Source organism: Netta rufina (genome assembly GCF_964035555.1).
Source record: "Netta rufina genome assembly, chromosome: W".
Lineage (NCBI taxonomy): Eukaryota > Metazoa > Chordata > Aves > Anseriformes > Anatidae > Netta > Netta rufina.
Window position 1 is genome coordinate 1,121,886 of NC_140139.1, and position 13,655 is coordinate 1,135,540.

Genomic DNA, 13,655 nt, shown 5'->3' on the forward strand with positions numbered 1-13,655 from the left:
TCACCATTATCCCTTGGAATTTGTGGCCAAGCCCGTCATCTCACAGATCGCTTCCCTTGCTTTGCTGCCGTCGTAGGGCTTCGGTCGCAGCAGTGGCACTGTCCCCACAGGCCTGTGACTCTTCCCCTGCTTCCAGTGTCCTTTGCTTTGGTGTTTTGTGCAGACCCGAGGCGTGCCCGGGGCCAACGGGGTGCCCTCCACTGCGGCACCAGGACGGTTTCCTTCCCTGCCTCCTCCTCCCGTGGGAGCTCAGGCACTCGGGGCTCTTTCTTCTCCTCCTCGGGTGTCTCCAAGGTTTCCTCACCCTCTTCTGGAATTTGCTGCTGGGCTGTGGCAAAAGAGAAGTGAGGAAAGGATATACCAGGACACCGAGATGCTACCAGGGGAGTTAGGAAACTCGGGGCATTTCTAGGCTTATCCCTCTCTTTTCTCCCACCTTCAGATACTCGTTCCTGTTTCTGAAAAAAGAGAAAAAAAAAATACATATCCGGGACAATCACAGGTCCCCCAGCCAGGCAGGAAAATGCATTAAAGTTCTCTCAACGTATGTGCGAATGCAAATAGGATATGGTAAAGTAATTAATTTTTATTGTCGTGTGCTGCGAATTCTGTTACAGTGAGGGGCTTACTGCCCTGCAAACCGCATTAACTTCTTATCGCGCTGGGTACAAGACATCGGGACCGAAATTCTCCCGCTCGGAGGACTGAAAGCACTCATGTGCCGGGATCCAAACGGAGTCGGATCCCTGTTCCCCGCTCCGAGCTTGCAGAAAACAAACCGAAATCATCTGCAGCCATTTCCCTGACACGTCGGGCACGATTCGGGGCTTGCTTTTTCCGAGTCCTGGCTCTCTCTCCCCGTTTGCACGCTCCGTAGGCATCAGCAGGAGGAATTTTTAGGATTACCTCGTGCCAGTCAGCGCAGGCGTCTTGGGCTGGAGTTGGAGGCTTGCTGGGTGGCAGCGCAGTGCTGAAGTTGCGTGATTTAAGGGTCCGCCCGATGCCATTCCGTGCTACAATCCGCACTAAAAATGTAATGCCCGTTGTATAACTTTGTGGGGAGCTGTGAAACTGCAGCGGTGAGCAGGAGAGCAAAGCCGGGGCTCGCAGTTTGAAAACACAAGAGGGGAGAACTCGTTCAATCCTAGTCATTGAGGTTTTTTTGGGACCGATCAGGGCACTTGGGTATTTTTCACCTCTGGAGCGTTACCACCTGGGAGCCCTCGGGTTTGGGGAGGGTTTCCTTTCCCTCCCAGGCGCGGCTGACCGGCGGTGGCCGGGCTTTTTGGCCCGCCGAGGGTGGCTTAGAGGTTCCAAACGCGCTCTTGTCGGATTGACAACGAGCCGCCCTAATGAGGAAGAAATCCGCAAAGCATGAAATGGGAATGAAATGTGTGATTATAATTCAAGGGCTGCTTCCCCCCAACCTCCGGGGAGCTCCCCGAAGCTGGCGACTTGGAGAACCTCCTCCCTGCCGCTGCGGCCACGCACACGCGACCCCAACGCGCCGGGGCCAGCCAGAAAAAAAAAAAAAAAAAGAAACTCGGAGGCGAAACTTTGCCGTGGCCGGGCCTTTGTGGGCGATGAATACTGCATGCGCTCCGCCGCCGCGGCGCGGGGTAAGGCAAGAGGGGGCTCTGAATTATTAAAGTTGAGCCCGGAGAAGCGCTGCACGCTCGGCTGGCATTTGCTTCGCCATATGCAAATGATTGAGTCGCATTTGGGATCCATTCCCAAGGGGGCCCTCCCTTCCTGCGATGCTCACGGTTTGGCAGGCTCGAGTGAAGCCTCCGACCCCCCCTGACCCCCCCGGAGCCCCCTCGCAGCCCCCTTTTGCCCCGCAGGGGGAGGGGGGCAAAGGAAAGGAAGGGGGCTCGGGGGCTCGGGGCTGCGCGGGGCGGGCGGCGGCAGCTGCGCACAATGCTGGGAGCGCGCCAGCAGCACGGACAGATGGCGGAGTTATTAGATGTGCATCATACGATTCCCTTCCTGCCACTCGCTTTTTAATCAAATTAAACCCCAAAATAAAAAAAAAAAAAAAGGAAAGAAAAAAAAAAGGAAAAAAAGGAAGAAAAAAAAGAAAAAAAAAAAGGGGGGGGGGAAGAAAAGGGGAAAAAAGGGGAAAAAAGGAAGAAAAAAAAGAAAAAAAAAGGAAAAAATAGGGGAAAAAAAGGGGAAAAAAGGGAGGAAAAAAAGGGGAAAAAAAGGAAAGGAAAAAAAAAAAGGAAAGGAAAAAAAAGGAAAGGAAAAAAAAGGAAAGGAAAAAAAAGAGAAGGAAAAAAAAATAGGAGGAAAAAAGGGAAGGAAAAAAAAGGAAAGGAAAGGAAAAAAAGGAAAGGAAAAAAAAGGGAAGAAAAAAATGAAAGAAAAAAAGGAAAGAAAAAAAAAGGAAAGAAAAAGAAAAGGAAAAAAAGGGGAAAAAAGGGGGGAAAAGGGAAGAAAAAGGGGGAAAAGGGGGGATAAAAAGGGGGAAAAAAGGGGGAAAAAAAGGAAAAAAAAAGAAAGAAAAAAAAAGGAAAGAAAAAAAAAAAGGGAAAAAAATTTAAAAAGGGGAAAAAAATAAAAAAAGGGAAAAAAAATAAAAAAAGGAGAGGGAGAGAGGGGGGGGAGAAGGAGGGGGGGGGAGGCAATTAGGCGCATTTGTATTCCGCTCGCTAATGGGCCCGACTCCGCGGCCCCGCGGGCGGCCGGCTGGGAGCGCGCCGGGGCGGCGCGGGGCGGGCGCGGGGCGGCGCGAGGCGGCGCGGGCGCGGGGCGGCGCGCGCGGGCGCGGGCGCGCGGAAAGGGGCCGGGGAGGCGGGAAAGAGGGGGGGTGGGAGGGGACGGGGAGGGGATGGGGATTTGGGGGAGGAGGAGGGGGGGGGGGGGGGCGCGCAGCCTCCGCCCCCGCGCCGCGAATGGTCTCGCCCTGCTTTGCATATTGAGCGCGCCCGGGCCGGCCATCTGGGAACATGCAAGTGCAGGAATTGTGGTGAAAAAAAAAAAAAAAAAAAGAAAAGAAAAAAAAAAAAAAAGAAAAAAAAGAGCAAAAAAAAAAAAAAACCAGGCAAGAGAGAAAAAAAAAAAAAAAAGCCAAGCAGCAACACACAGGGCGCTCGAGCGAGTTTGAAATAAAAGTTGGGAAGAGTGGGAACCGGAGGGGAAAAAGGCTCCGGGACCATGTACTGCGCGTACACGATCCCCGGCATGGGCGGCAACTCCCTGATGTACTACTATAATGGCAAAGCGGTAAGGCGGCGCTGCGCCGGGACCCCCGCCGGGACCCCCCCCAAACCCCGGGCACCGGGCACCCCCCTTGGGGCCGGGGGCGCCCCCAGCCCCCTCCCGGCCCCGGCCCCGGCCCCTTCCGCGGAGCTTTTTTTGGGGAGGGGGGGGCGAGGGAAGGAGAGGCGAGAGCCGCGCGGGGCGTTCCGCGCATAACCCCAGCAGAAGGTTTATACTCGCCATCTGGAGGTTTCTTTCCTTTTTTTTTTTTTCTCTTTTCTCTGTGTTTTTTTCCTTTTTTTTTTTTTCTGGCTGGGTCTCGGCGAGGAAAAGTATTTTAAAATATCTCGGGGAGGGGGGGGGGGAGGAGGAGGAGAGCCGCGGCTGGAAAGGAGAGGAAAATTGTCGGGAAAATGGGGAATTTGGGGAGGTCGTGGGGGGGGGAAGAGCCCCGATTCCGGCTCTGCCAACTTGCTGCCCCGCTGCAATTTTTGGGGAGGGGGCCGGCGGGGCCGTGCGCGGGGGGCGCAGCACCCCGGGGTGCCCCCGGTGGCACGGGGGGGCGCGGCGCCCGGCGCCTTTTGGGGTGCGCGGTGCCCGGCGGAGCCTCGCGGACCTCGCCTTTTGTTCCCAGCTCTAGGGGGGGGGGGGGGGCTGCAAACCGAGGGGCTTTGCTCAGCCGAGATTTAACACCGCTTAAAAGACGAAAAAGAAAAAGCTGGCGAATCGGTGAATTTACCGGGAGGCGCTTTTTTTTTTTTTTTTTTTTTTTTTTTTTTTCCCCCTTTTATTTTATTTTCTTTTATTTTTTTTTTTAATTTGAATTAGTTGCGCCTGCTGCTCGTCAGGACGAAACCTGGCGTTCCCACGCGCCGCCAGGCTGGGGGTAGCTTTGCTTTGCGAGAAAAAAAAAAAAAAAAGTTGCCAGCCGCTGCTCTTCATCCCCAGTAAGTAATAAAAGCCCCGAGACAGCGCGCTGTAAACAGGAAGCGGCAACGCAGGGCGCTCGCCTGGCGCCGGGACCCTCCGAAACATTTTTCAACACTTTTGCCCAAGTTCCTTCTTCCCTGGGCTCCTCGGAGCAAAGGGAGCCGGGGAAGAAGCACAAAGGGGCTGCGGGTGCAGCCGTGCCAAAAGCCACGGCCGCGCAGCTGCAGGAGTTCGGCACCGGAGAGCTGGGGAGAGAAAGTATTCAGCCGGCCACTTGGCCAACAGATTTCGGGGGTTTTGTTCCGTGGTTTTTTTTTGTTTTGTTGTTTTTTTCATACGGTTGGCATTGTTCTGGCTCGGGTCGTGCGTTGTAAGGCTCTTGAGTTGGTGCCAGGCAGCTCGCCCAGCCCGGGGATGCCACGCGTGGAGCGCCTTGGCGAGGGGAGCCGGGCTGGCGGGGGGGCTGCGCGAGCAGAGCGGGGCTGCTGGTTGTTGCCCGAGCCCCCGGCTGCAGGAAAAGATACAGCCCTAAATTCCCCCGGTCCTCTTTTTTTTTTTTTTTTTTCCCCCTCCTTTTTTTTTTTTTTTTTTCTCTGCGTTTTTTTTTTGTCTTTTCCCAGTGACAAGTCAATTACTTGTTTAAATTCGGCTTGAACTCCCTGAACCGAGCGCCGGCAGCGGAAGCAGGGCTTCCCTGGGAATAAACAAAAGCCGAAAAATGCAAAATCCTTCCAAAGCGCTCTCGGGCCCGCTCGCTGCTGGGGGAGAAAAGCAACCTTGGGTACGGGAGTCACGAAAAAAAAATGACCCAAAAAATAAATAAACTGCCACGAACGCGAGGTTTGCAGAAGGCTTTTTCTGCTGCTTGCTTTTTTTCCCCTCGCTCGCGGGGTGTTTTAGCAGAGCTCACGCCGGGGGAGCTCACTTTTGCCTTGAACTATTTCCCCGTGCCCGGCGGTGAGAAACCTTTTCCTCCCCGTGCCTCGGAGCAGAGGGCATTTCTTGGGGGAAAGAAAACGGGGACGTGTGAGGCAGCGATCGCTGCTTGCCTTGGTGATGCCATACACGGACAGGGAGAGCTTTCGGTCGGCTTTTTCTCCCCGAAAAGATTTTGGAAGGGAAGTTTCCATGGAGGAGTTTTCTAACCCGGGAAGCAGGGGAAGGAGAGGTGAGGCGTTTTTGCCAAGCCCGGCTCCCCATTCCCCGAGCTGTGCGGGCGGTGTTTTAGGACGTGCACGGTACCTGCGAGGGGATGGCTGCGGGATCGCTTCCCACAGCTGATTTTCCAGATTGCTTCGTTCCAATTTCCCCTCCCGGAGCTTTTATTAAAGCGTTATTTCCCCCTGTACCTGCAACACGTTTCAACGCAGGGGGCTCTAAGGAAGGAATTACTGCAGAGGAAAACGCAAGGCAAAAGTGGCAAAATTTTCTTTTGCTGGTCCCTTCAGATCGCAGCAGCAGCAGCTCCCGCCACGCGCATGTGTTCAATCATATAGGGAACCCTATAATTATTGTCATTGCTCTTTTTGCTTTACCCTAAGCAGCCCCGAACCGGCTCTCCGCCTAGTTGTTGGGGAAATAAGTTGTTTGCCAAGTCATCCAAATCCCCCAAAGTGGATGCTAACGAGTCGTTCCCGTTCCCGTCCCGTCTGCTATTCCTATCCCAAAGCTTTTTCGAGCCCGGGAAGTTCCTGGAGGAGGATGAATGCTCGGCGGTATCGCTCCTGCTAAGGGGCTAGGCCACCGAGTGCCATAATTCCACGGGCCGCGCTTCGTCATGACAAGTGCGAAGTTGTGAATGGCGTGAGCCGGGTGTCATCCCGCCGGCGTGGCAGGGAAAGTTAAGCTTTGGGAGCCCGAGGAGAAAGAAATCTCTAAATCTAAATTAGAGACCTTTTGTGCTCGCGTGTGGCGTGCGTGTCGTCGTGTCCCCGTCCCCCCCCCCCCCCACTACCGCCGCCTCCGAGCCCCGAATGAAGCTGCGGCGATTCAGCGCCGCGCGGTATTTTACGCTTCTGCTTTGTTGGAAGGGCTGCGTGCGCTGGAAAGGAGCGGATGGTAACCAGAAACAATAATAATTAATAATAATATTTATTGGCCAAACTTCCAGGCTGCTTTCAAGCGGGTTCCTAAGCGCGGGGAGAGCTTTTGCGCCGCGGTTCAGGTAGCTCGGCCGGGGCGCGCGTGGAGAGAGGGGGGCCGGGTGCGTGGCAGGGCGAAAATGGATCCGGGCGCTGCTTTTTTGGGGCCGTGGGTCGAGGCCAAGCCGTCTGGAAGGCTGGCCCATTGTTTGGGGGGGGGGGAGGTTGCGGCGAGGCTGCGTGTTTTATCTCGTCACCGAAGCGAATCCCGTAAGCTGCCTCCCGAGAACGAGGGGAAAGCAAAAATTGGGCGAGTTGTCAGTCTGCAGGTTGAGACCCGAGCGGTGTTTGCTGCCTTTCACATTCAGGAAGGGGGGGACGGGGGGAGTTTTTGTGAACCCGGGAGCCTGCAGAACCCAAATCTGTTTAAAAACACCCATTTCAGGCTCAGCACACCTCGCCGGGCGGTGCAGCATTGCCTCCGACGGGTCCCAGCTCTTTCCTCCTGTCGTGCACGCCAGAAATGGGAGCAGCTTTAGGGTGGCAAAGCTCTGGGGGGGGGGTTCCTAAACCATTTCGGGCATTTCTGGAGCTTAATGCTCCCGCAGGATGCATGCGGGGTTTAAATACGCTCCGAACCGAGCCGCACGTCCTCGGCCGTGCCAGTTTGGAAACGAACCGTGGTCGGGTTTGGTTTCATTTTATTTTTATTATTATTATTATTTATTATTATATTTTTTTTTCTTTAAAAAAAGCGAGTCTAAATAGGATTTTCTTTGGTTATTGATTGATGGGAGGCACGGCGAATTACGGCCTGGTGTTGACATCCTCTGCCAGCGTGCGCTCCGAGCGGCTTTTTTGTGGGCAGGGCCGGGGGGTGTGTGTGTGTGTGTGTGTGTGTGTGTGGGGAGGGGGGGGGTTAACAAAAGATCTAATAGCTGGTGCAGTCTTTAAATACCTTTCCAATTGATCTACAGGAAATTGTGCAGAAGAATTGTTTGTTTCCTGTTTCGGCATCAATCTGGTTTGCATTAAACTCGGCTTACTGTAAAATTGCCGTGGCACTTTGGAGACGTGGGATTTGCTGCTTTCATACAGGGCATTTCTTTTTGAAAAGGGAGCGTTTCAGCCACTTTCTTCCTCTTTTTCTGACGGCGCAGTGCTAGGGGAACTCGTTTTATTTTATTTTATTTTTTTCACCAGCTCCTGAAGTTGTGCAGCCGCCGTGGTGGCAGGAGAGGGGCACGAGCTGCCTGCCCCGGGCTGCCCTGCCTTCCTGCTGCTTTTTTGATTATTTTTTTATTAAAAAAAAAAAAAAAAAAAGGCAGGGAGGGGGTAAGGCAGGCTGTCACGGCGAGGTCAGGCCGTCAGAAGCCATCTCCCGGTCCCTCGTGTGCTTATTTCACGGCGAAGAAACGCTCGGGCTCGGGAAAAAGTTTTGCTTAAACCTCTTGGGATTTAACGGGGGGGGACGCACCCCCACACCTGAGCGGGGATTTGGCAAGATTTGGCGTTCAGCTTTCCTCCTGGCATTGAAAAAATCCCCAAGATTTCCCTGGGAATTATTTCATCCAGCTAATTTAGGCTAGGCCTCGTTCTGGGAAGCTTTCTAAATCGGTGCCTCTTGGTTTGGGAGCTCTGCGCTCGTTACTCAGTTTTGGTTCTGCTTTCTGGGGAGGTGTTGGCACGGTGCTACCTCCCGGATGCCCAAGGGGGGGCTTTCAGGTGGGCTGCAGGAGGAGCAGAATCGGCCCTGGAGCCTTCAGGGATTTGTCTGCTGGGTGCCCACTTCTTTAGGGCAGAGCTTTTGGGGTTTTTCCCAGCGCAGCCCCAGCGTGCAGCATCTCAGCCCGAAACCTGCCCTCCACAAATCCCCCCTTACCCCGGCCGCAATTTGCGGCGTGCAGCTCGGTGCCCAGGTTCCCAATTCCTTCCCCGGCGAGGACCCGAGCTTCGCCTATAAAATTAATAATATTAAAAGGCGGAAAAAAAAAAAGGAAAAAAAAAAAGTTGCGGCGGAGGAAATTTCGTGCACCTGCGGGGCTTTATTAGGTGTCTGAACAGGAGTGGGGCTGGTGTGAGAACCCATGTGCGCGGGATCGAATTGTTCTTTACAACGCCTGCAAAGCCCATAATGAGAAGCACATGAGCTGCAGCTCGGATGCAAGCAGGGCACTGCTGCTGCTGCTGCTGCTGCTGCTTCTCCTGCTCCGGTTTTGGGCACAGAGGGGTCCCAGCAGCTCCATCCCGCTGCGGGCAGCACCGGGGTCCTCGGGCAGGCGGAGGGCACGGTGCAAACAAGCCCCAGGGCTGCTGTCGCAGCTCCCTGCTCGCCCGGCGGCCCTCGGATTGCAGCTGGAGGATTTTGTCGTGCAGCATCTGGCCAAGCAGTGCCGCTAAACCCCGCTCGGAGCCCCGCTGGATTGCTTTTTGCCCTGGAAATCCGTGCCCGGCGCCGTCCCTCCTCCCGGAAGGCGCAGCCCACAGCCGCACGGGAAGGGCCTGGGGGTGGCATCTGAAAGGAGGAAAGAAAAGGAAGAAAAAATAATGATAATAATAATAATAATGCCGAATTGCTCAGTGGCTTTCTGATGAATAAAACAAACCCGATCGATGCAGCATGCGTATTTAAGCCCATTCAGCTAAGTGCTGGCGCGATTGAAATAATCAGACGTATTACTTAAAAAATGAAGGAGGCTGAGCTGTGCGCCCCATTATTTTACTGACTTTTCAATAGGGATCGCCGAAATGTTTACGTTCCTGGTGGCGTTATTAAGCCAGGCTGGCAAAGCAGAGGGAAGGCAAGTTGATTGCCCAGCGTCTTATTCTTCCTGCACCTGTTAGCACACTGCAGCTCGGGCTGCTTCCTCGGGCTCTGTCCCACGATGAGGGTCTTGAGCCTCTTTTCCCGAGGGTTATGAGCAGCAGGGAACGTTATCGTAGGCACAAGTCCCGGCGAGGTAATGCTGAAGCTGCTTTAATGCAGTTTTACCGAGTGCTGCCCCTCCTGTGTCCACTGCCATCAGCGCCTCGTGGTTGCCCGTCCTCTGCCTCGGCTCTGCGCTCGCTGTCGTCGTGCTCCCGGCTTCTCCCAGCCTCTAACTGTCAGAAATGGGGAGAAAGAAACCTTGTGCCATCCCCACGCAGGATAGGCAGGGTTTAAGAGCCGAAGACGTGAAGAGGTGAAGCTGGAGATGTCTTGGGAGTGGTGCTTGGTTGAGGCTCGGAGGCGATTGCAGATTTGGAGTCGCAGAACGACTTGAATCCCCGTGCTTGTGAACACCTGATACACCCCGCGTCTCCCGTTTTTATCAGGAAAAATAACAACTTTGGTATTTTTTTATTTTTTTTTAATTTTTTATCATTGCTATTTTGTTTTTCCCCCCGCCCTGCTCCTTCTCGCCCCGACACCACGTGTCGGGGGGGCTCTGAGCTCAGGAGGGCGCCGGGGGCTGTCGCCATGTCGCAGCTCCAGGACCATCAAGGGCAGGTTTTGCCGGATGGTCCCTGATCTCCCCGGCATGGAGACGAGAGAAATAACCCAGCCGTGCCCCCAGCACACATCTGTCTCGTGGAGAGGGGCCTCTGGCTCTGCCAGAGCCATGAGAGGGCAGCTCGTAGGGGTGCCCCGTGGCTCCGTGTTCACCCCCAGAGGTGATGGAGGTGCTTTTAGGGCCGTGGGGCAGCAGTTGGGGCTCGCAAGAAGGCCTCAGAGCACTGCCAGGGTCCTGGGCCTGGTTGAGGAGCTGAAAGCCATGAGGGGCCGGTGGTGGCGGGGCTCCCTCCTCAGCTTTGGCCACCAGGACGGGCTTTGTGGCTACGGGCCTGCGCTCGGTGACACCAGGCCGCCCCCTGAGGTGCTGGGAGGGACCGGGTGCCTCCGTGGAGCTGTCGTGTACAGAAAAGGGAACCATGGGGTATTTTTTTTGGTGTTTTTTTTCCTAATCTTCGCTGGCATAGAGCAGGATCTCGTCAGCACTGCCCGCGGTGGCGTCACGGGAGGCGTTGGGGTGCTCGCCCGGCCTGCTGAGGCTCCTGCCACTGTCAGCACAGAAGTGGGAGCATTTTTAAGGCTGGAAACCTTTACTTTGGTTCCTTTCGGGCTCGTTTCAGAACCACGGTAAGCTTTCACGACGTGGTTTCCTCCTTGTCAGAGCAAAGTGGGCGGCCCCAAAAGCGCCCAGTCTCCTTGCACCGAGTGAGCTGGCAGTGCTGGGGTGCTGTAGGATCTCAAGGCAAGCCCCCACCACAGGGCTGAGCACCTCCAAGTCTAACTTTTCTCAGACAACACACGAAATAAATCGTGGGGTGACCTTCTGAGTGACTGATCTCCCTGATAGCTCTACAAAGGAGGCCCGGCAGTGCTCAGCTTTATTTTTAAAACCCGATTTGGCGGCTGCAGCCCTACAACAGTTGCACAACCCCCGGCTTTGCCCCCTTAGGCTCTCAGCTAACAATCTCATCTCTCAGCACTACCAGCAGTAGGTACATCCCGTTTTGTACCGATCTCACCAATTACCCCATCGAGTTTAGGCTTTTCAGACCCCCTTTCCTCGCTGAGACCGGGCGTCGGGAGATAACGGTGTCACGAACCAGCAGCTCCTTCATCCTCGAGCTCGCGGTGGCTCTCACAACCCATCTTTTTTTTTCCTTTTTGCCCCCCCCCTTGCAATAATTGTGGTGCTGAGAGGCGTTCAGCGCCGCGTTGGGTTCCTGTTATGCAAATCCCGCTTTAAACTTAGCAGCGCCCATTTGCATTCATATTTTGGTTTCGGAGAGCGAGCCATTGCGTGGCAAAAACAAGTGCATTTTAATGAGCCTGGGGCAGAACGCTGAAAAAAAAAGATATGGGCCTCATTAAATGCCATTATCTGAAAGGCAGCGGTTTGTTGCCAAAAATCGTTAGGATAACATACAACGCAAGGGAAGGCCGCGAGTGTAGCCCTCAGCAAAGAGGGCTGCGGTGCTGGGGAGCTGCTCCCTGCATCCTGCAAACTTCTCCGTGAAGCCCACGGGAATATCGAGGACTTTTGGCCTTCCTTCAAACCATCCCGGTGCCACCTCGCAGCCTTCCCCTTCCCGACCCCGCTGCTCGGAGCGAGCTACGCGTCGGCATCTCTCCTCGCTCCCTCTGATCGATCTGATCCTGACGCGACAGCCCTCCTCCGACTCTTCTTTTTGAGTTTTTTTGGCTCAAAACCCCCCCCAAAAAAATGATTTGTTGGCATCTTGATCCTGGAAACGCTTCCAAGGCGGAGACTCGAGAAGCTGCTTTGCCGCGAGCCGGCTGAAGGAGGACGAGGACAGGGTTAAAGGAATTCTTTTCTTCGTCACTCAGAAGTGATAGAGACTTTTCTTTGACTAATGTAGCTTAATTAGTGGTCAATTAAAACTGAACATTGTTGAATGGGAGCCCTTTGATCAAAACCCTTGGCATGGGCTCCCTTTCTTTAACTAGCCACCATCTTGAATTCATTTGGAACCAGTAGTGTAAACAAGTTTAAAACTGGTTCTTTTATAAGAAGTCAGCAGGCTCGGAGAGCTGTGGTTTCTTTCTTTTCCTCTTTTTTTTTTTTTTTTTTTTTTAACTTCTGGAGGCGGCAATTCAAAGCAGCGTTAAATGAAAACAGTGCTACACCCTGAAAAGTGCGTGTTTTTTTTTTTTTTTTTAATATATATATAAAAAGGCTGCATTAATTAATGGGAACGGAGCGCTTCTTCCTTTTTCCAGCCCTTGTCACAATCTCAGCTTTCCCCTTTTTGTTGTTATCCGAAATTTATCTCGTCCTGTAACTGGGCAGGGGGTGCTCAGGGTGCGTTTGGGGACTTGACGGCCAACGAGCAAGCGTTGGCAGGGGGAGAAACGCGTTTTTAAATCTGCACAGGGCCTGGAGATTAATATTAAAGTGCAGCTCCTGGTGATTTTGGACGGGCAGAGCTTTGTAGGACGTTTGGTGCGTCCTCGGTAAATTTTGGCTGAGGGGTTTTTCGGTGCCGGGAGCTTTCTGGCTGGTGGATGCGGCGTTCACCGTGCAGGTGGTGGTGATAACGCATCCTGTGAAATATTTGGGGTTAAATTGTCGTCGTTTGAAAAAGAGCAGCCTTTTCCAGCACGGGCAAGCCGATCTTCTCCAGGACAGCTTGGGAGACAGCTTGAGCTGAAGCAGCCCAGCCCAGGAGACTTCAACGCTTCCTCCAGGCACCTTGCAGCCTCCTGGGTGCTCACCCCGTGACAGTGCCGTGCTCCCAGGAGGGTTTTGTAGCCCTCCGAGTGCCCTCACCTCCTATCTGCAGCCAGAACATTTGTTTTTTTGAATGGAAATCCCCTGCTGGATCTCACCCTGAAGGAGTCGACCCAAAGGATTCGCACATCTCCTTGCTCTGGGCTTCAAATCGTAGGAGGGCCAAAGAGGAAATTGCTCTGACACCAGCAGATTTCTTCCTTGCTTTGAATGATGGCGTTTTAAACTTTAATCCCTTTCCTCAAAAAAAAAAAAAAAAAAAAAGAGTAAAAATCGGAGCCCTAAACAATAATTAAAATAAAACTTCCATCTCTTGACAGAGAGAGAAATTGTTTAGAGTAAATGTGCCTTTCAGCCTTCCCTCGTGCCTTCTCCCAAAAGGGCTGATTAGGATGTAATAATTGGGGATGATAGCAGGAGGAAGACGACAATTCCATTTAATTAAAGATAATTTATTTTACTTTAACTTGGTGATGTCCCCCATGAATAAGAGTAGATTTAGCGGATAGATTTATTAATGGGGACTGACATCTCCGCTGACACACAAAGCAAACGGTTCTCTTTTCCTCCTTGGTTTTTCCTGTGGCTCAGCACCTGAAGCTGATGGCACCCCAAACCAAGGGGGCTCTCAGAGCTCTTTGGGCACATGGATAGCATCCGCTTCGTGGTTGTCGACCCGAAGTTATGGGATCGTGGTGGGTGAGGTCGATGTTGGCCAAGGATGGTGGCGAACCCTTCGCTTGCTTGAGATTTAAGAGGAAAATATGGGCAGACCATGGTGCGTTCCCATCTCCGCGTGTGTCTGGAAGCAGAGAATTGGAAAAAGAAGGCAAAAAAAAAGCACAAAATGGCTCTCGGTAAAAGCAGAGCAGGAAAGGAAGTTGGAAAGCAGATCCCGAGAAGAGGGAAAAGGCATGAGATGGTCCTTTTCTGGGAAGTCCTTCACTTAAAAAAAAAAAAAAAAAAAGCCTAAAAACTCGCTATCTTCTATTGAACGTGAATTGAAATTCACATCTGAGAACTCGCCCTGGAGCCTGGCCAAGTGGCACCTTTGTTCTTTTCATCATCACTTTTATTTCTCTTTTCCCACTTTTTTTGCTCTTACTCGCTCTTTATTGCCTTTTTTTTTATATATATATATTTTTTTGAGGTCTGGTTCTGCCTCGCTGCCTCTCTGCAAGCTCCGGGGCTGTGGGCA

General features: G+C 53.1%; 1 protein-coding gene across 15 annotated transcripts in view; it reads left to right on the forward strand.

Moving 5' to 3' along the window:
* Positions 1-13,655, forward strand: part of TCF4 (transcription factor 4) — a 176,772-nt gene that overhangs the window by 125,315 nt on the left and 37,802 nt on the right. For 2 of the 15 annotated variants that reach the window (XM_084304344.1, XM_084304345.1), the window contains exon 1: positions 2,892-3,228. The exons of the other annotated variants lie outside the window; for them this stretch is intronic. In XM_084304344.1, coding sequence (XP_084160470.1) covers positions 3,160-3,228 — 69 coding nt within the window. In that variant the 5' untranslated portion in view covers positions 2,892-3,159. Of the gene's footprint in view, positions 1-2,891; positions 3,229-13,655 lie in introns of those variants that run through there. 15 annotated transcript variants of the gene reach the window in all.